The sequence below is a fragment of the Micromys minutus genome, assembly GCF_963924665.1.
Source record: "Micromys minutus genome assembly, chromosome: 19".
Lineage (NCBI taxonomy): Eukaryota > Metazoa > Chordata > Mammalia > Rodentia > Muridae > Micromys > Micromys minutus.
Genome location: NC_137954.1, coordinates 36,298,301 through 36,318,585, shown reverse-complemented (window position 1 = coordinate 36,318,585; position 20,285 = coordinate 36,298,301). Strand labels below are relative to the sequence as shown.

General features: G+C 47.1%; 1 protein-coding gene across 3 annotated transcripts in view; it reads right to left on the bottom strand.

The window, feature by feature from the left end:
• Positions 1-20,285, bottom strand: part of DGKD (diacylglycerol kinase delta) — a gene marked incomplete at its 5' end in the record, with an annotated part of 90,122 nt that overhangs the window by 4,779 nt on the left and 65,058 nt on the right. For 2 of the 3 annotated variants that reach the window (XM_080932703.1, XM_080932705.1), the window contains 20 exons: positions 161-291; positions 1,410-1,539; positions 2,290-2,409; positions 3,784-3,876; positions 3,957-4,068; positions 5,429-5,580; positions 5,933-6,067; positions 6,882-6,995; positions 7,487-7,594; positions 7,789-7,885; positions 8,463-8,573; positions 10,639-10,735; positions 12,504-12,629; positions 13,302-13,460; positions 14,011-14,284; positions 14,366-14,465; positions 14,550-14,644; positions 15,870-15,954; positions 16,225-16,364; positions 18,785-18,893. In XM_080932703.1, the coding sequence (XP_080788829.1) occupies positions 161-291; positions 1,410-1,539; positions 2,290-2,409; positions 3,784-3,876; positions 3,957-4,068; positions 5,429-5,580; positions 5,933-6,067; positions 6,882-6,995; positions 7,487-7,594; positions 7,789-7,885; positions 8,463-8,573; positions 10,639-10,735; positions 12,504-12,629; positions 13,302-13,460; positions 14,011-14,284; positions 14,366-14,465; positions 14,550-14,644; positions 15,870-15,954; positions 16,225-16,364; positions 18,785-18,893 (2,488 nt within the window). The remainder of the gene's footprint in view (positions 1-160; positions 292-1,409; positions 1,540-2,289; positions 2,410-3,783; positions 3,877-3,956; positions 4,069-5,428; positions 5,581-5,932; positions 6,068-6,881; positions 6,996-7,486; positions 7,595-7,788; positions 7,886-8,462; positions 8,574-10,638; positions 10,736-12,503; positions 12,630-13,301; positions 13,461-14,010; positions 14,285-14,365; positions 14,466-14,549; positions 14,645-15,869; positions 15,955-16,224; positions 16,365-18,784; positions 18,894-20,285) is intronic. The other variant, XM_080932704.1, reaches the window with a different exon arrangement.

Sequence of the window (20,285 nt, the reverse complement as noted above, 5' to 3'; positions counted from 1 at the left end):
TCATTATCAATAAAGGCAAAGACCTGTGTACCCTGGAGTACACAGAAAGGCTCAAGAAAAACCAACGACCAGTGATGATGAACACAGTCAGGGAAGAAGACATAGTTGAAAGGAGTGTGCAAAGTGCAGGTGTGGGCTCTGGAAGACACCTGTGAAGTACCTTGAGGTCCCTCCGCTCCAGGTGCAGGAGCTCGGAGCCCCGGATGTCGTGCCGCGTGAAGATGTCCTTATACTCACAGAGACTGAGGTGCTCCAGCCAGGCAGCAACCTCCTCTGTCCCCCAGAGGTGAACTGTCAGAGACGGAAAAGCACGAGTGCAGTGAATGCCCAGAGCCCAGCACCAAGTAGGCAGCAGCCAACACCAAGACACCCAGCAGTGCTACCCAAGATGCCTCCAGCAACCAGCACCCAAGACATTCTAGCAGTGTTACCCAAGATGTCCCCAAAAGCCACAGGCAGTGTGCTCCAGCAGTGTAAAGAAGACAGAGAGCCACCCTCCTGGGGGATATGCACTGCAGAAGTGCTGATTACTCATGCCAGGTTGGTCATCAGCCTTTTAGATTCCTCTGTGTCCCAGAGGAATTAAATAGCACTAAACACAGAGGGAACATCTTTGTGACTAAAGCCAGCATTTCCTCCAGCTTCCAGAGGAGTCCACAGCTGGAGCACTACAGGAGATGTAGAGACTTAGGCCATGCAGAGTCAGATCCACCATCATTCACATAAACCCAATTCTAGACAAGCATGCAAAGACAAAAAGTAAAAGATAAAAAAAAGATAAAAATCAAACACGAGCTGCCCTGAATGGTAGCAGATGCCATACCAATTCCAGCCCTGGTCCCTAAAGGTGCCAGACACAGTACTCAGGGCCAACCACTGAGATACATTTAAAGACCCAATTTACTGATCCAAAAGGAAAAAAATGTTCTTTAGCACCATTTCCCATTGATTCTTCACCCACAATCACTGGTGGCCTGGAATACCAGGCTTAATAACCTTGATCAGTGAGTCAATTAAATGGGGCATCAGCAGCCTGCCAGAGGAAACAGGCACAGAGGACTCCAGTGCAGTCTTAAATCTAGATTTGTCCGTCCAAGCTCGTCTCGTCATTCCTGTTGTCCTCCCCACTTCAAGCCCCAAATTCAGGGTAAGCAGGTCAGCTCACCTGCCCATCACCCTACAGTCTCCATGGAAGGTGCATTCAAGCAAAGCATGGTATCAGTCAGTACCCAGACAGAAAAAAAAGCAAGGTATGGTCTTAAAGCTATAAGACAGACTAGTACAGCCAATGTGACTAGGGATTAGAGCACAAGACCAAGGAGAAGAGACTCAATGCTGAGGAGAAAAGCAGAGACCAGGAGAACTGGGCCTTGACAGCAGGAAGAGACACACAGGAGAGGGGCAGATACCAGGGGCTCCTAGGTTACTGTGAACTTCTTTGTTCTTATTGTTTTTCTCCTTTTTAAACTTGGTCACAAGGCGGAATTTACCACTGCGGCTGCGTTTAGTAAAATCCAGCATCACATTCTGTTGGAGAGACTAAGAAACACAGAGTCAGAAACTCATTGCCAAAGTCTAATCCATACTTGGGGGCTGGGAGTAGGAAGAGATACTTTATGTGCTCTTAAACACTAAGCCATACCTCTAGCCCCAACATCCTCATCCTTAACTTTTACATATTGCTGCCAAAGGTTCCAACAGACTAAGCCGGGCAGAGTTGTTGCTTCATATCATTTGTCTCCTATAACTATGTTAAAGAAGACACTGTCTCCTGTGTTATAGGAGGACAAGATGGCTTTTTCTCTTGGCCCTTTCTGTTCCATCTCTAAGACACCAGAAGCCCAGAGGCAGCCTAGGCTTATCCCTGCCAGATGCTTCCCTCTTCTGTCTTCTTCACTCGCTCTCCTGCTGTACGTGGACTCTATCCAAACTATCAGATAAGCAACAATTAAGAATCCCTTAAGTACCTGTAGATCAAACTGAATGGGGAATGGATACACTGAGTTCCTGTCACCAATCTCCAAAAAGCTGCCCACAGCTCCACCTATTGCCATCTGCTCTGCCCCAGTCCTGCCTGTTTCAAAGTCAGTGAGGATCACTTTCCATTCCCAACCTTCAATTCCTTCCTCTATTTCTAAATTTCTCCCTGCCCTGAAGGCCATTTTAGTAGAGAAGTCTCCAGAAGGCAGACCAGTTGCCTCAATTCCAAAGCCTCAAGGACTATATTTGCACACAGGGACTAATGGCTTGAGTCACCAAACCCTGTAACTATGTAAAGAACCCACATACCTCCTCCTCACCAGGCTCCATGGGCTGGCAAAGCCAGGGAGTATCTGTCAGCTTCCTGAGCTGCCGGTCCATCTCAACTAGGGCAGCCCCGAGCCGTTCCTTCTGAGGGGGATCCAACTGCTGCTCCAGAGGAAAGGAGAGAGAAATGGGGCTGTTAAGCAAAGCAAGCCTAGACCAGCCAAGCCATGTGGGTAAGTAAGGCTTAGATCAAGATCCTTTGTTGCTATAGAAACTTAGCAGAATTGAAGCTAAGGTAAGGCCTGAGCCCAGAATGTCCCAGGAACAGGTGAGAATAGGTAGACCTCTGCTCTGGCTTAGGGAAGCCACATAGAGCCCCCCTGGGTTCTGTCACCAAGTGGGCCAAGCTCCTCCTGTACAAGCATCAGAGGCAGCTAATGTAGCATCTGGGCATTTAGGACAGCATCTCTTTGGAGTGGAGAGTGGAACACTACTAGTCTGAGGGTCTCCAGCAATGCCCTTCCATGTCATATGCAGGCTAGTTGCCAGCCATCTGAGCAAGCGCCTAGAGCCCAGCAACACCCCAATTCCCACCCAGTGAACTAACTCAGCAACCAGTCTCATGTGCTGAGTGTGTTGGAGTTCTGTAAACCCCACCCCTCAGTTACCTGGCAATAGCCAGGTATGCTCCGCCCCAGTGACCTGACACTATAAAAGGGGCTGCTTGCCCCCTCCTCTCTCTCTTGCAGCTTTGTTCTCCCCCCATCTCTCCTCTTCCCCTTCCCTACCCCTCCCTCCATGTGCTCATGGCTAGCCTCTACTCCTCTATCCCTCCCTCCCTCTCTCTCTGCCTCTACTACTCTCTTAACTTTCCCATGACCTGAATAAACTCTATTCTGTACTATACCGCCCTGTGGCTGGTCCCTCAGGGGGAAGGGATTCCCAACATAGCCCCCCCCCAGAGGCATCTCCCTTGCCCCTAGGCCTCACCACACCTTCATGGGCCATATCCCCCCCACTCCCTTCATCTTTTCATAACATTAGTGCCATAACCTGGGCGTCATAACATTGGTGCCCCGTGACTTTTAACAACAGAGTGAAGACAGATGATTTTATAGCACACCCACTATTAAAACTGGCACCCGGACACACAGGCATCTTTAACGTCTGACAACACTCTGGCTGGCTGAGATGTCAAAGAATTTGGCCACAACCCAATGGCCACACTACATGGTTTTGAGGCCCCTTTCTTCAGGCTCAGAACCCTGGACTAAAGACTCAGCAGTTAAATGCACTGACTGCTCTTGCAGAGGTCCTGAATTCAAATCCCAGCAACCACATGGTGGCTCACAACCATCTGTAATAGGATCTAATGCACTCTAGTGGTGGGTCTCTGAAGACAGCTAAAGTATACTCATATAAATAAAAATGAATAAAATTTTTTTTAAAAAAAAGAAAATTGCGACTCTACATGTCTAGCACCCTGGATATACACCTCACATACAGCCAGAACCCTCCTGTCGATTACCAGCTCACCAAGGCCATCTTCCCAGCCAGCAGGAGCTCTGTCTCACTGCGCAGTGCTCTGATGTTATTCACCATCTCCAGAACTAAGCTGCAGTTCAACCCCTGAGAAGAATAAATGCATCCATATGAAAGGCCAAGAGCTGCAAAGGTGAGAAGGAGCCAGATCCAAAAAGACCAAGTACCTCTGCAGTTCTGGGCTTGCCATACACTCGCTCCATGGCTTTGGAGCTGGCATTGACGGCATGTGCCAGTTCCTGTTCCATGTCTCTGTGGGACTGCGCTATTTCCCGAATGCTGAAGGAAAGAGGCACACGACATGTCAGGCTTCACACACTGCTTATGAACATACCCAGAGGACATATGTAAAGGGTGTAAGACCTTACACACTGCTTATGAAGACACCCAGAGGACACATGCAAAGGGGGTAGTGACACACCAGTAGAGATAGTAGTTTTGCCATAATGACCTCTCAGTCACAGCCACAGGTATATCACATCCCAATAACAAGAAATAGTGGACTTTTATGGGAAATCTGATACCAAATCCTAGCTTTTCTAGGGAGAAAACTGTATAAAATGAAAAGGAACTCTCATAAAATGGAAAGCAAGCCAACAACCCTGCATGCAGGCTGGCAAACAAGAAACTTGAAGACACATGCTGCACCATGCTAAGACATTCTGGAACTTCAAGTTAGACCCACCTTTGCTAGAGTAATCTGGTGTTCTGATCAACTCTGCACGAGATCAGCCTTGGTAAGATCAAGAGCTGACCAGAGGTATCTCAGAGAAACTGGGTGAACTGGGATGGGGCAGAGCATGCTGGGAGAAAAGGTAGAGAGCAACTTGCACATACTATGGGAAGATGGAGCTACTGGTAGTTTTCCGAAGACTGACCTAGTAAGAATGCCCTCCCAGCAGCCAGGCTTCCTGGGCTACCAGGGACTACAAGGTGGCAGGGCCACGGTCCCTACAACAAGGATATGTCTGGCATGGAAAGGAGCAGAATAGGGTTGCACCAGTTTCAGCTGCTTGTCTATCGACAACAACATAGAGGCAGAGGTGCCTAGAAATGCCTACAAGGACCAAAGAGAAACCGGCCTGCTAAGCAGCCTGAAGCCTCTGCTCACCAGAACAAGGCAAATATGTCCAGGAATAACGCACTGAGAACCCACAACCAGAGCCAAAGAAAGTGTCAAAGAGAAACAAGAAATGGACAGCCAAGGGCAGTACTGAGAGCTGAGAGAGGCTAAGCTATTGAAAGGACCAGAACTTCTAAGAGAGCTCAGGTGAGCAGAGAAGAACGTACAGTAGCAATGCCACAAGAGCAACAGCAACTCTACAAACCACTTATAAACCACTAAAACAGAAAGCCTGTTGATTTTCCTGTATAAATACCAGAGCAGGGTGCACACTACTCTCCAGAACAAGCAGTCTGTGGCCTTTCTCAGAAACCCAGCATGGGATTTAAAGCTTTAGTGCTTCAGAAAAATCCCTGTGCATTTATGTCTTCACTGTGAAAACCTGAATAATAAACAAAAAGACTAAGGAAGCAAACTGAGCCAGGGAAATCAGGCTCTGCCCCCATAGTAAAGTAGCTAGCAAACAGGACTAGGCCCCAAAACCTGCAAGGTCTCAAGGAACACAGCAGAGCCTACCTGTGAATGAGAACCCCTGCTGCCTGCCCAAACTGATCCATCTGGGTAGCTTCCTCCTCAGACAGGAACTCAGGGTGCAGGGAAAAGGAAGGTGGGCGGGGCAGTTCACACTTCTGTTTGTCTTCCCAGGACTTGAGGGTGTTTTCAAAGGCCTAAGACATTAGAACCCAGAGTCAGATTTCCTACTGTGCCCTCCAGATGGTAAGCACACCATCTGCCCCCAGCATACAAGGGGTTCACCAAGGTAAAGCTATGTATGGAAAGAATGATAGTTTAACTGTGTCTTTTGGAACATGTCTCACTATAAAACCTTAGCGGGTCTCCTATCTCTAGATTACTGAGACTACAGGGCACACCACTATGTCAGCTAATCTCTATATGGTGAAGAGAAATCCAAGTATAAAGATGAAACCCTTCTGCCTCTTTTATGAATGTACAGGTGAGCCCATCAGTAAGCCACTGGTAGCCCAGACCCCACCAGGACTTGTTGGAAATTGCTCTTACCCTGTCTCTGGTCAGAGTCTGTGCCCTGTTCTTGTGCACAATCCGAATGTACCCTGGTGGCTGGATCCAGGCTTCCCCATCCACCTGCACAGGCACGCCCTCATCCCCCAGGATGGAGATCTTCACTGTGCGACACTGAATAGATGCCATACTGTTACGCCAGGAGATTTAAAGCGCCTTGCTGCTCTGAGTGTCTATATTCCCACCCCTTACCCACAGTATTTTACTTGGTCCTCCTTTTCTAGCCTCTGCTATGTTGCCCCCTCTGCCCCCACTGTTCCCTCCTCAGACATCTGGGACAGGTAGATCCGGAAAATCTTGGGTGCAGATAGGGCTATCAAGCAAAAGGGGTCAAAGAGTCATGGTCCCTGCCAGTTGTAAAAATCCTAGGGCAGAGCAAAGTCTAATAGGCTTCTGCAACTCTTTTTACAAAACTGTGCCCCAAAACGAAAAGGTAAACTTTAAACAACTGACTGCTGGGGATCAACAGAATGCAGGAGAACCTTATCCAATAGATTTTATCAGCACTGCACTGTATAGTCACTCCTTCCCTGCACCCCAGAGGGTGGGCCTGTACCAGCTTATCAATGCTATCAGAATTAAAGCCAGGAGCCCTGCCCTGCCTGCCCTCTCTGGCTAGCCTCAGAGCTGGCTGTCAAGCCCTGGTGGGTGGGCTCACTCATTGCCACAGGCAGATCCATGTCCACAGGGCACTGCTTCTTGCAGCAGACCAGGCTCAGCTGGGCCTTTTCTACCTCAGCAAGACTCAGAGCACTCAATGGGAGAAGGAAGCAAAGTGGGGCTGCCTCTAGGTCCTAGTTAGGCATCTCTCTTCCTTGGGTCTCTACTGTGAGCAAATCCAGGAGTCCTAGGCCAGGCCCTGCCTCTCCAAACAGGGATGAGTCCCAGAATGGGGTGGGCTAGACCTCTGGAACAGCATTGCCAGTACCTGGGCAATTCGATGATGCTGTAGCTTAATTACACGAGACACAGCCATCTGCATGCTGCCGAACACAGCGACCACCTCCAGAATCTTATCATCGAATGATGGAGCTGCAAAAGTCTGAAAGGGCCAGCATGAAAGCTGTCTGCCTCACTTCCCCAAACGTGTTTGTCTCCCTCTTGTTCTGCTTCCTGTTCTGGGGGATTCTGGTGAGACAGACAAGCCCACACCCACATGTGGTCTCAAACTTGCTATTTACTAGATATGAGCCTTCAGGCAACTTATTTATGCTCTTCCCTTCCTTCAGAGGGAGATAACACTGCTTGCTCCTTAGGAGGGGGAGGTATATAGAATGAATGTGGGAATAGGTTCCAGGTACTTAGAACAGTAACCTCAATGTAAGTGGCAAACTTAAGTTCTTCTTCAAGTCTCAGCTGCTTCTCACTTGATCATGTGCTAGACCTGCCTTCTATACACCAGGCCAATTGGTGAGGGAGCCTATCTATCTGGTCCTCCACCATGCCCACTGTCAGGACCAAGGAGACAGTGCATCTAGTCACACCTCACTGACCTTGTAAGCCCAGCCCTCCCACCTCAAATGCCATACGTACATCATCTTCCTTGGTGCCCCCCCAGAAGTTGGTCCCTCCAGCATAGCTGGGAATGTTGAGGACAGCAATTCCCTGAAGACTTGGGAGGGGAATCGGGCGCCCATCACACTGCACCGCAGAAAAGCAGATGGAGAGAAAAGAGAAATACTCAGCATGTGCCAGTTCTTCCTAGCACCAATGTGATACCCTGGGGACCTGGGCCAAGGCAAGGGCTCCTCAGGGATGATCAGGCAAGGATCAGTAGCAATGATCTATAGCCAAGGTTGAGGGATCACCCACCAGGTCAGGAGGCTACCACTCACCTCCAGCAGGACCTTTTGTTCTAGGTTCCTGTAGGTTCTATGCAGCAGCTCTTTGGTGCCAAGGACACCATACCACATCATGTTCTTAGTTCGACTCCTAGCAAAAGAAGTGCCACCTTCGACAGGGCCTCTCTTACAATAACTTGAGTGACTGCTATGAAACTTGGGGAGCTAGCAACTGTGTACATCAGGACACTGGAACAAAACAGTCTGGGCTTCTCAGACATGCAAGAAGAGTTAATTTAGCAATGAGGAAGTATGCTACAAACTGACAATGCCAAAAAAGCAATCACACTCTGAAAAGGAAGTAAAAAATGATATATCATGGCCTACTCATACACACACACACACATAATAAATAAAACAAAGAAAAGCACAAGGGAGAAAATAATCTCTGAATCCCCAAGCCTCTATATACTCCATGTCCTAATGACAACCGGGAGGAGGCCAGGCAGTTTGTGAATGAGCAAGGCTCTCCTATAAACAGTGCTGGGACGGTGGCCTTGCAGCACACTTATGTCACCTTCCTCCAACACATCATAGACTCTGATGAAGGGTAACAGACAGTCATACACATCACTGGCTTCCTGATGTCCAGTCCACCCAAGTTGGCCTATCCAGGGGTGGAGTCCCTCCGCTTCTGAGATGGCTTCTTGACAACAAGGAGTACCTACCTGCATTTCTCTGGGTGTTCATCACGCTTGTTGTTAAAGTCCAGCGATATCTTTGCATCCAAGCCAATGCCAAAGTAGTTGTTCATGACACACTTCTCTGTGTAGTACTCTCTGCAAAGGGGAGTTTAAAGTCTCTCAATTACTCTACCTGACAGGTTCCTCAGGACTGCCCTGCCATTTCTCCCGCAGAACAAATTTCATGGCCTTCTCCATGTTTTGTTGCTGTTTTCACTTTGGTTTGTTTCCTTTTCCTGTGTTTAGAGTTTGAACCCAGGGCCCTGATCTAGGGTTTGTTCGTTTGTTTGTTTGTTTGTTTGTTTAAGTAAGAGCTCCACCAATATATTATTCATATATCGCTTCAAAGTACAGGAGTCAACCATTTCTGGTACATTTCAGAGTCCTTTCATCAATCACTTGCATTGGCTCCTACTCCCCACTGTTCAGGCCCTAGAAATTACTGATCCTCTAGATGTGCCTATCCAGGACCTGTCAAATAAAGGGAACAAGACAGTGTGCTCTGACTCCTTTCCCTTATCCACAGATTATCTTTATGCAAAGCAAATTTCTATTATGTGGCCTTACTACATTTTGTCTATTACTAACTTATAAACATTCAAATTAATTTGTGTTCTAGTAATGACTCAGGCACATTAGTGCCCATGTTCCTGTAGACATGTGTTTTAGAATAGTTTGAACCATGGGCAGAACCACTGGGACACACAGCCTCTGGGTTGTCCTTGAGGCACTGCCAGCCTGTTTCCCAGAGGTCTTCACAGAAGCTTCTCTAGCACTGCTAAACTGTTCAAGCAGTCTCTCAAGTGAAAAGGACAGTGACTGGAAACTCCTGTATCAAGACCAAAAGCTTCCCTTCCCCAGAGCACTATTGTGGCACTGCTGCACACTCACCAACTTTTTTAAAGCCATAGGTGTGTCCTACCCCATACCTTCCCTGAGGAAGGTAAGTTCTGAAAACTCGAATAGACACTGGACAAAAGGAGCTCTACAAAGTCTGCACTAGAATACTAATACATTTTAGGTTACGTTTCTTGCAACCTGCTGAGAACCAATCTGTACAGCAAGAGACTTTACTGATCATGCATCTGTTTCAAGTGCCTTGTGACTGCTCAGAAAAGCTCTGGGGCCAAACTATTTTCTAAGCTAACGAGCATATGATGAGCAGTATTTATAGGTCCTAGGAAGGAAAAAAAGCAATACAGAAAATGGGGTGCAAGAACAAGAGTAGGAGAGGGTGAGTGCAGGGATCCACAGAGGAAGCTGCTACCCATAACAAAGAAGGGGAAAAAAGGTTTAGCCATAGATGGGGCCTTCCATGACATTATAGGAGGTAAACAAAGGAAGTCTCCTGGTCCAGGCCCCTAAGAGTGTTGCTCCCGGATGAACTATAGCTCTGTGCCTGCTGAGAAAATACATCAGGGTCTGAGCACAAGACCCACATACCATTAGGCCATAGACTTAATAGCTACCTTTCTAAAACAGAGCACCTGTGAACCACACATGTACCTCATCATCATACCAGACAGTAAGAGCAGGCAACTTATAGCCAGCTGCCACCAGCCTCTAGCTGCCCACAGAGTTACAATCAGTAGTAGAAAAAAAAATTACTAAAATAGTGTCATCTTTGATATGAGAAAAACCATCTACAATGAGCTTTAATATATATAGGACCCATTAAACCACTGTGCAGATGTCTTTACAGCTTTATGACACAGTAGAAGAGGTCACGCCCCTCTACAACACAGCACAGAGGAGCCACCAGACTTTCTCTCTAAAATCCTCCAAGTAAGACACTGTCCCCAGGAACCCTAACACCCAGGGAACAGGAGGACTTCATTCCAGGAATGCTAAAAGCAACATCACGGAAGGGATGGCAGACACCACAAAACAACAAGAGACAAGGACACAAACAATGTAGTGAGTAAAGAGGTGTCAACACAGTCGATTTGATCCGGCCTGTTTCAGGGCCTGGGACAGGGCAATAATTGGTCTGCCTTCTGCTGTCTGTCCTACATTAGCCTAGAGGGAAGGCTCTCGGGCACCAATCCAAGAATAGCTGAAAAAGAGCCTGCTGCCCACTAATGGCTCTGACTGATTGTGAATCAGACCTTTGCGCTCTGCATCCTAACAAAATGCCCCATTGGTATTGCCTCATACTTACAGGTTTTCAAGTTCAGCATTAAAGGGATCAGCATTAATTAGTAAGCGACTGATGACTGAGCCCCCCGGTAAGGAACCAGACATCCCTGCCCGAACACCTGCAATGGAAGATTAAAAAGGTACTTGGCCAGAAGCTCTAAATGGAACAAGACAGATCTCTAAGGTTGGTGCCATATATCCTACAGGACAACATTATGAACAAGTACTCCAATTTGACTAACAATTCAAAATTGCCACTACCATCCCATATCAAAGTTAAGTGATAATGATAGTAGAATTTAACACCCAAAAGATACATAAAAACTGTCTCCTTATTTTACCTGCCATTATCTGTAAATTACATGCCTTTTATTTAAAATAGTATCCCAGGCTTGGGATACTATGGTGTTATTGGTCAAGAGACCAAGAACTCCCAAAGGGGGGGGGGGGGGGGCTATTGACATTGCTTTTGGTTGTCCATCAAAAAAAGCTACATGGTAAAACTCTCTTGCTCAGGGGCTGGAGAGTTGGCTCAGTGGTTAAGAACACTGGCTGCTCTTCCAGAGGTCCTGAGTTCAATTCCCAGCAACCACATGGTGGCTCACAACCATCTGTAATGAAATCTGATGCTGCCTTCTGGTGTGTCTGAAGACAGCTACAGTGTACTCACATACATTGGGAAAAACAAAAAAAAAAAAAAAAAAAAAAACCTCTCTTGCTAAAGACACAGCACACTTGGGTTTCAGGACAGAGAAAAATAATCTGGAACTGACTAGAAAACACTTCCTGGCTAGCTTTCTTGGAGCTAAAATGTGTTAACTGGGCTGTTGAGTGGGGATGGGGGGAAAAAAAAATCAGTGGTCTTACCCTGCACTAGACTTTATGTGCTGCAATACCAACCTGCCAGGAAGATGTGCCCACTGGTGTAATACTGACATAACTATTATGGGGTAGACCACTTTCCACCTGAATCTATGATCTATACCACAAGACAGGAGAGTCATGCCTAGTCCTGTAAGCCTGGCCAACAGTCCATGACTGGGAAGAGAAAACTTGCTGCTGTTTTTTTGCTAAACAATCATGATGTCACATTGTATTCTAAGTATTTGTTTCTACCTATAAATTAGTGCTACACTCACCTCTAAGTGTGAATTTAACACCCATAAAAAACTCAGAGAAGCTTCTTTCTCCCGTGAGCAGTGGTTAATGTATAGTGGTCAAAGTGCTGAGAATGAGTGAGTGTTGAGTGCCCGACCCTAAAAGGGACAACTGTATCAATCCCTCCCAAAGATGCAGGAAACTGGAGAAAACAGGACAGAAAAAGTTGTAAAAGCCTGGGGATGGGAAAGAGCTGTGAAATGTCTGGTGGACATAACGCTGCCTCAGCAGCACTGATCACCTGCACAACATCAAGCCAGTCAAAATCCAAGCATAGGATAGAAGGGTTCCTAAAGCCTTGGGCCTAGCTGAGGAACTACTACTAGGTTGCCCATGTTGCAGTGGGGGTCCATACCTATGCACACTAATTCAACTCAGTGCATTATAAAAACTAAAAAAGAGAGAGAGAAAAAAAATTAAGAAAAGGACATATAGGGAGAATACATGGTGGTGGTCTGAAGGGAGGTGTTGGGGTAGATATGGTCAAAATGCATTGTATACATGTATGAAATTGCTAAGGAATAAAAAACACTAAACAAAAAGGCACTTTTCATGCAGTCACATAAATTAAACTACAGAGTTCTGCCTATATTTCCATGGACCTGCAAGCTCTCCAAGAATACCAGCAGCCATACTCTTTTCAAGACCCAGGGTGCCAAAAGCCCAACCAATACCAGCAAGCACCTCTACCTCCTTGGTCTCCCACCCAGAGGAGAGTGGGTCACTCACTTGGATATAGGATCTTGGTGTTCAGAGCAGGCAGGCTGTCCCGGCTTCCTGCACTGGGAGGGAGGGAGGCAGAGCTGCCAAGTGACAGACCTTTGCTCATCAGCTTTTCACAAGGGGCCCTGGATGCTGCAAAACAGGACAACACACTTGACACTGTCCAGAGTTTAAAGGAGTCACAACAAGATGAGCAGGCAGAAGGGCTGTGGGAAAGAAGAGCTCCTAGCTGCTCAGTGGCCACTAGTGAGTGTGTGTGATGCAGAGCCCCTGAGTAAAGCTGAAGGAAGAACACTTGCATGCATGTCCACTGTGGACCTGGCTCATCTTCAAAGGACACCAACCTGGACAGCACTACAAGGACAGAGAGGGACGGATCCCTTATCACAGTTTGGGTACAGAAGGCACAGAGCTGATACTAATTAACAATACATCTATTCTAGAAAACCCCCCATCCCTCTCCCACGTTGCCACGACAGGCTGATGGGAAGAACCCCTTCCTTTTGAAGACTTTGCTGGGATCTATTCTGAGAGAAAGGAAGGTCTCTGTTTTGCCAGAGACTTAGGAGCAGCAATAAAAATGCTCTAAGAATGCCTAGGGAGGACAGGGATGTTCCTCAGCAAGGGAGGCCCTGTTTCCTGCAGGTGATACAGTGCACATGCCTCTACTAAACATATCTTGGTGACATGAAGGTGGTACAGATGTAGGCTACAGGTGAGAATGTCACCTGTATAAAAGACAAAGCACTCTAAAGTATCCAAGACAAGCTTACCAAGTATCACCCAAACCAAAGCCCAGCATACCTTTGCGGTGACTCCTCCCCTTGGCAACCACACAGCTCTCACTATGGGCAGATGAAGTGCAGACCCTATTGTCAGTTTTCAAGTCCTTCTTTTCAGATTCAGAGAGGCCTAGGACAAAACCCTGCTGCTCCTGGGTCTGGGCATTCTGCTCATCCACCGCTGGTAAAGAAAGAACATTCTTGCTAAGACTGTGCCAGTAGGGCTAAGGATACTATAGGTTCTCGTCTCTCAATGGTAGTATAGCTCAAGGCTCAGACCCAAAATCATCACCACAACACAATGCCCTAGCTCAGTTAATGTAGTAAAACGTGGGGGGGGGGGGGGGATCCCCAGCTAACAGGCTGGGGAGAAGGACTGAAACAAAAAGGTGTGGAGAAGAGAGTAGCAACTAGAGGCCCTAGCAGGAGAGTGGGTGGTATGACCACACCAGTGGCCAAGTATGGTGTGACCACAGGGTCTGAAGAGAGAAGAGGTAGAGCTGCTCAGAGTGACAAGAGAAAAGTTGGTAAAGTGTGAGGGATGGCATGGTATCAAGTGTTGTCCTAGGGTAGGAGAGAGTGAATGGATGTTGGATTAGGAAGAGTCATATGAAGATGGAGGTGAGGAAGTCCTTGGGCCAAAATGATGTTCACATACCACTCTTGGTCTATTACTACATCCAGGGAATCTGGGAACTCTGGTGCCACCTAGGGACTAAGAGACCCATTACCTTTTTCTGTGTGCTCTATAATCTGGCGAATTGCTTTCTTCAGGCTGTTGGCTCTGAGCATTAGCTGCTCCCGGGGCCGGAAGATCTGTGGCCGAGAGGGGCATGCCGAGCCCACCAGATGGTCTCCAGTGGAGCTACAGATGTTGCCTGATCCGTCCCCATCCTCAGCCTCCTCAGCAATGGTAGGAGGCGGGTTGGACAGAGAGGATGAAGCCTGAGACTCGTCATCCAAGGTCTTGAGGAGAGAGTCCAGTTTCTCTTTCAAGACAGAGCACTAGATTCAAGAAAAAGCGACATGGAGAGCAAGTTCCTCCAACCTGCTGCTCCACCTACCTTCCTGTGCCCAGGAACCTACCTTCTTGGCCATGACCTCCGACTCCTGCGAGCTCTCTGTCGTCTTCTCATAAGCCTTGCCCACTCGAGCCACAAAGTCCTTTACTGTCTCACAGAGCACTCTGTAGGAAACAGAGGACAGCTTGGCTGGGACCCTGGATATCACACTTGCTGCCTCTCTGAATCCCTAAAACCCCGTCACTCACTTGGCTGATGAAATCACCACAGAATGTTGGTCCGAAGTCAAGATTTTAGAAAGATGGGCTGCAACTGAGTCTTCATAGAAGAGAATTTGCTGCACCTATCATCATACCAAAACAGGGGCAGTTAGTCTCACAGTCGCCTGAGAGCTCCATTAGTGTCTGACTTGGGAATTTTCTTGGGCCCTTCTGGTCCATCCTCTCATAAAACAGACCATCTCCAAACACTATCAGGGCTGTCCACTGCTATGGGAGCAAGGTCAAAGCTTCGCCAACCTGTGGACACACTAACAAAACAATACCTATCAGAGCCAATAGGCAGAGCATGCCTCCTCAGTGAGGACAGTGAGACAAGCCTGGAAGCCCTGGTGTAAAACCCCAGTCTATCTTCAGTAATATGCTACTGGCCAGCTCCCTGATTGGCCAGTCAGATCAGAAGCTACCTTTTCTCCTGACCAAGAACTCTGACAATAAGGTGTAAAGAAACCTTGCTCAGCTCTACCCACAAGCAGGAGAACTCCACTGTTTTCTACCCTCCCCATGGCCAGTAAGCTCATCGGTCAAAGAGAAACCATCTATGCCAGAATCTCATTTTCCTGGGTACTTCTCAGGCTCTACACAAATATTCTTCTCAAGACAAATGCATAGACCATTTTCCACTTGTGAAGACATGAAAAACAGGCTTGGCTTTGCTTGCTGACTGCTACTGTCCTTGATCCCTTGGGCCTGTCTGACCAGTGACCTAGTAGGACCAACACTGCATGTGCCCAGCATTGCAGTCAGGACATAAGACAGAAACCCCAACCCTCAGGATCTCAGAACTGAATCCCTGGAATGGCCACTGCTCAGCACAAAGGACTGATGCTGAAGCAGTGTGCACTAACTGCAGGGTAGCACAGACATCAAAGAGAGATAGGCGGGCAGAAAGGCAAGCATTGGAGACTTCCGGAAGCAAACAGGAGGAGCTATGTAGGAAGGAACAGCAGACTACAATAGGTGCTGAGCTACAGTAAGGAGCATAAGATGTCACAAGGAATTAGGCATTAGGAAGCATGTCAAATTCTGGTGACAACTTAGGAAACTTCCCAATAGTCATGAAGCCCTAGAATCGAGCCTGACTGGCCTCTTCCTGCACTCCTTCAGTCACACAATGGGCAGGGATGCAGTAAACAAGTTAAATGAATGACAATCACATGTGGAGTTTAAATAGCAGGCAGTGGGGGGGGGGGGGCGGGGGCGGGAAGAGTGTTCAGTGCTGAGTGTGAGACTCAAAGTACCATGCTGAGCACTACAACAGAAAAAGCAAGAGCAACCAAGTGGTAGTACCTCTGAGTCCTCGCTGAAGTCCTCAGTGACCGTAGAGGAGGAAGCCTGCCGAGGGAGCTTGGTCTCATATGCCATGACACTCCACCTGCACAGGTTCAAAGTCAGCTCAACTGTAGGCTGCCCACTGAAACTCAAGTGATCTGAAGGGCCCCGTCCCCCAGCCAACCCCTCAAAAGCTCCAATGTTGTGATCTGGTGTCTTGATCTTAGTACTATTCTAACTTTTTGAGTTTTCTGGTTTTTTGAGACTGGGGCTAGTCTTAGTCCTCATTGGTCTTAAGAGTAAGAAGCTTGGTCATAGCAACTAATGCTTCTTGATCCAGCTGCCATTCACACATCCTAGCTGCCCCACTCACCTGTCCAGCATCTTAGTGCTGGCCCTCTCCAGCTTTGCCAAGATCTGAGGGAGCTGCGTATCATCATCACAGGCGGAGCCCCAGCCGAGAACACGGGCCAGGTCATTCCCTGTACCCAGAGGCAGCACACCTAGCTGACACTGGTGGAAAATAGTGAGGAAAAGACCCTTAGACACCAAGTCTAAGAACCATTCCCATGCAGTACCCACCCTGTTGATACCATCAATAGCCACAAGAAGAACAGGAAGTCTGATCTGAAGTTTGTGGCCTATACCTTCTCAGCAGAGCCCACCAGAGGGACAGATGGGCTTTGGGGCTGAACCAGGATCCCCAGCCCTTCCTCACTTATTCACATGTCTTGGCAATCAACCATTGAAAACCTTAGTTTCTACAACCTCTACCTTCCCAAAGACATTAAAATACTCACACCTGAAAAGTCAGTCTGTAACTCCCCAAACATCTCTCTACCCTACTATGCATCTCATTCATTGATGCTAAATTCACTTTCCAAAAGCTATCGCTAGTATCAGTCCATACCACTAACCATCCCCTACTAACTTCTAGGTCCTATTAGACAACATGCTATGGCTGTCTGGACATACAAGAGCCAGTCTGCACCCCATTACCTATGAGGTGGAGGCTCCCCAAATTGACTCCAGCCCTGCTATCTCATCCTAGACTTAACAGAGGGCAGAAGTAAGGGGGAAAGGCAGAACAGAGAAGAAGGAAGGAGCAAATATGGGCAGGGAGGAACCGAGGGTTGTAACTGTCCTAGGGAGGGTCACTCTCAGCAACCTATGAATGGCCCAGACTAAGGAGGATACAACAGGGCTGGGGTCATTTGGGCAAGCTAGCAACTAGCTTCAAGTAGGGAAGAGGAAGACCAAGGAATCAGGAATAGTTGTGGGGCTTCTCCTTAGGCCCTGGATGCATGAAAACATTCAAGCAAAGTAGAAGCTGAGTGTCAGGCAAGGTTAAAAACCTGCAACACTACAATATCCAAAAACCCCAGAGTGTCCCCAAAATTGACATGGCATCAAACTCCAGTGAGTCACAAAGCTTTCTCCATAGGACAAATGTAAAGGATGAGGATGGGACACATGAGGTTTGACCACATAGCATGTACTAGAAGCCAGGAGAAGAAACACATACAGGGGTACAGGAGAGAATGGACAGAGCTCTAAGGAGCACAAAGAAGCCGTAGGAGACAAGTGTTCACAGAACATTGCTGAGTACAAGAACAACATCCATAGCCTTCCTAGCAAACCAGTCAACAAAACTGTATACTATAATCCCACCACTGGGGGGTGCTGCTGCTTTGCTTAGAGTTATGGTGCAGCTATCAGTAAATCCTGGACCATCTCTTCTCCAGACAATATACAAAATACAATTGGTGAATGAATCTAGACAAAGAACACAAAAATCACTGATAATTAAAGAACAATAAAAAATTATAAAAAGGAAAATGACAAGCCAGAAAACTAGGAAAATCTGTTTCGGGTTTTGTTTTGTTCTGTTTTGTTATTGTCATCATTTCAAGACAGGATTCCTCTGTGTAGCCCTGGCTATCCTAGAACTCTGTAGACTAGGCTGGCCTCGAATTCACAGAGATCTATCTGCCTCTTTGTCTCCCAAGTGCTGGGCTTAAAGCCATGTGTCACTACCATCTAACGGGAAAAGCTGATCTTTCCAGACAGACAGATAGACAGACAGACAGACAGACAGGTGAGACACTAGTGGAACAGATGGTGAGACAGCTGTTTTTATTTTGTAAATGTGATTACCTCAACAGGAAACAAAGCAAGAACCATAAACAGGGGATTCGTTTAAAATAGCTTTCCAATAAGGCTGTATTTGACATTATCATTATTTAAAATTATTTAAAAGACTTTCTGTATACTTAGGCAAAACAAAAAGAATGAGCCTCAAGGCAAAGGAAGGTTCCATGTCACCTGGAATGTGAACTGGAGCATCCCTGACAAGTGCAATTTGGCACTAAAAATTTAAATAAGGGGCTCCTCAAAAGAGAAGATTCTAGAACATCAACAGGGTTTCAACAAGGTTGTCCCAGTCCTCCAACTCCTGCACCGGGAGAAGTGCTAACTTCAGGTCCTCCCACTGCGTCCCATGGAGATCTGCCATGCTGAGCTGTTCATTGAACAGAGTGTGGAAATCCGCACATGAACGGTGTCCATTTGACACCGTCTGAGCGATGGCTACAACAGTATGCACAGCAGCTAATTGCCAAAAAGGGAGGCTGGGAGTAAAAATCTAATGAACATAGTAAGACATCAGGATAATGTATTTTACTTTAGTGTTTAAAACTAGGCAGTTGAGCCATAACTCAAACTTTAGGGGTTGAAGATTCTTTCTTCCTTTCCTCTCAAGACAGAGGCATCCAGCAATTAGGTACATCACCTCCCAGAAAAGAGCTGGAGCTTAGGGGACTACAGCCCCATACTCATTCCCCACACAGAGCCTGATGCCAAGTTTTTACAACTCCCTTGACCTACATGACTTTCCCATTTGTCCATCACAGTCCCAACACCTATTGTGGTACCTGTTTGTGAAGATTGAGGCTGTCGATTTCAGAGAGGACCCATCCAACACTGCCATCCCCACCACAAACCAGAATCCGGAAAGTATCAAACTTCTGAAATAACCGTAAGCTGTAGAAAAATCGGAAGCCAGGGAAATGAGTGTACTCTAAAAGACAAATGATGGGTTTGTCTGTCCTAAGCTGAGGGGAACACCCTGTTCCATGTGGCTGAACCTAGACCCAGGCTAAGCCCAGGTATGCAAGGTATGTATACACAGGGTCTACAAGATTGCCTATATGTCTATGTGCCCAGCCCCTCTACTCAGGGCCCATTTTTGTCTACTTGGATGACGGTGGTGTCAGATCCCAGCAGTTCCTCCAACCAGAAACAGGGAGACAATAATACACACATCAGAGTACCATAACAGTCTCACTTGATGTCAGCTCCTAGGAGGACTATTGGGCACAGTCTTCCATACCCCAGTCAAATATTAGGCCCAAGAATCCCCACTCTTGATTTTCCTTATTCATGTGCTAGCCCAGCCCCCCCTCCCCCCAATAAGGGCAGCTAGGCTCAGCCTCTATTGCTGCTCTCAGTCTTTAAGGAGCCTCTAATAAAACCTTCTCAAACAAAGGTTCTGTCATATGTTTTGCCTAGTGGCTTGCTAATTAAGAGGAACGATATCTCAGAAAATAATTGGATCCCTCTCTGATAAGTATCAGATGCACTCAGCTCCCCCAAGGTCAGACCCAGTTCCCACCACAAATATAGGAGAAGGTGAAGGCAAGAGTATAGAGTGAGCACACTGGAGCTCCTCAGAAGCTAGCACATTGGAGACACTAAAGCACTAGCTTAACATCCTTACTACGAATCCCAAAGAACTCAGTGCCTCCCTCCATTCAAGTTACTATTCACATATGCTGCCTTCTCACCAGGGATCTTACAGACTGTCTCTAATGGACCTGGCCGCAGAGGAAGTCCTCAGAACACAGCTAGGATAGACAAGAAGACATTTCCCCATACTTGAACCTAAATTCTGACCATCAAGACTGCATTTGACTTCCAAGTGGTGAGAAAAATATTTACATGTATCCTTTAAATGCTCACTAATGAGGACCCCTGCTCTCTGGAGAAGCAGTGGTCAACCAAGGCCAGAACTCAGGTAGATAACAAGCTGTATGCTGTCAGGTACTTCCCAGAAACAGGAAATGAATAAACCAACTCCCATGCCAAATCTACTAGGCCTCTGTGCCACATCACTCTCTATTCAGTTCCAGCTGTGTCATGGAGCTCTTGCACGTCAAATCCAGCTTACCTGCCACTGTACAGTGGAATCTTCAAGCAATATCCCTACCTGAGCCTGTTCAGTGCAGTGTGATCTGCAGATATGATACTTTTAATATCCCTACTAAACTGAGACTAGCTCCTCATTAACCTCAGAAAGAATGGATCTGTGCCATTCAGAAAACAGGTATCTGCAGAATTCCAGGAATGCTGCCTTTGAGCAAACAGCCTGTAGGA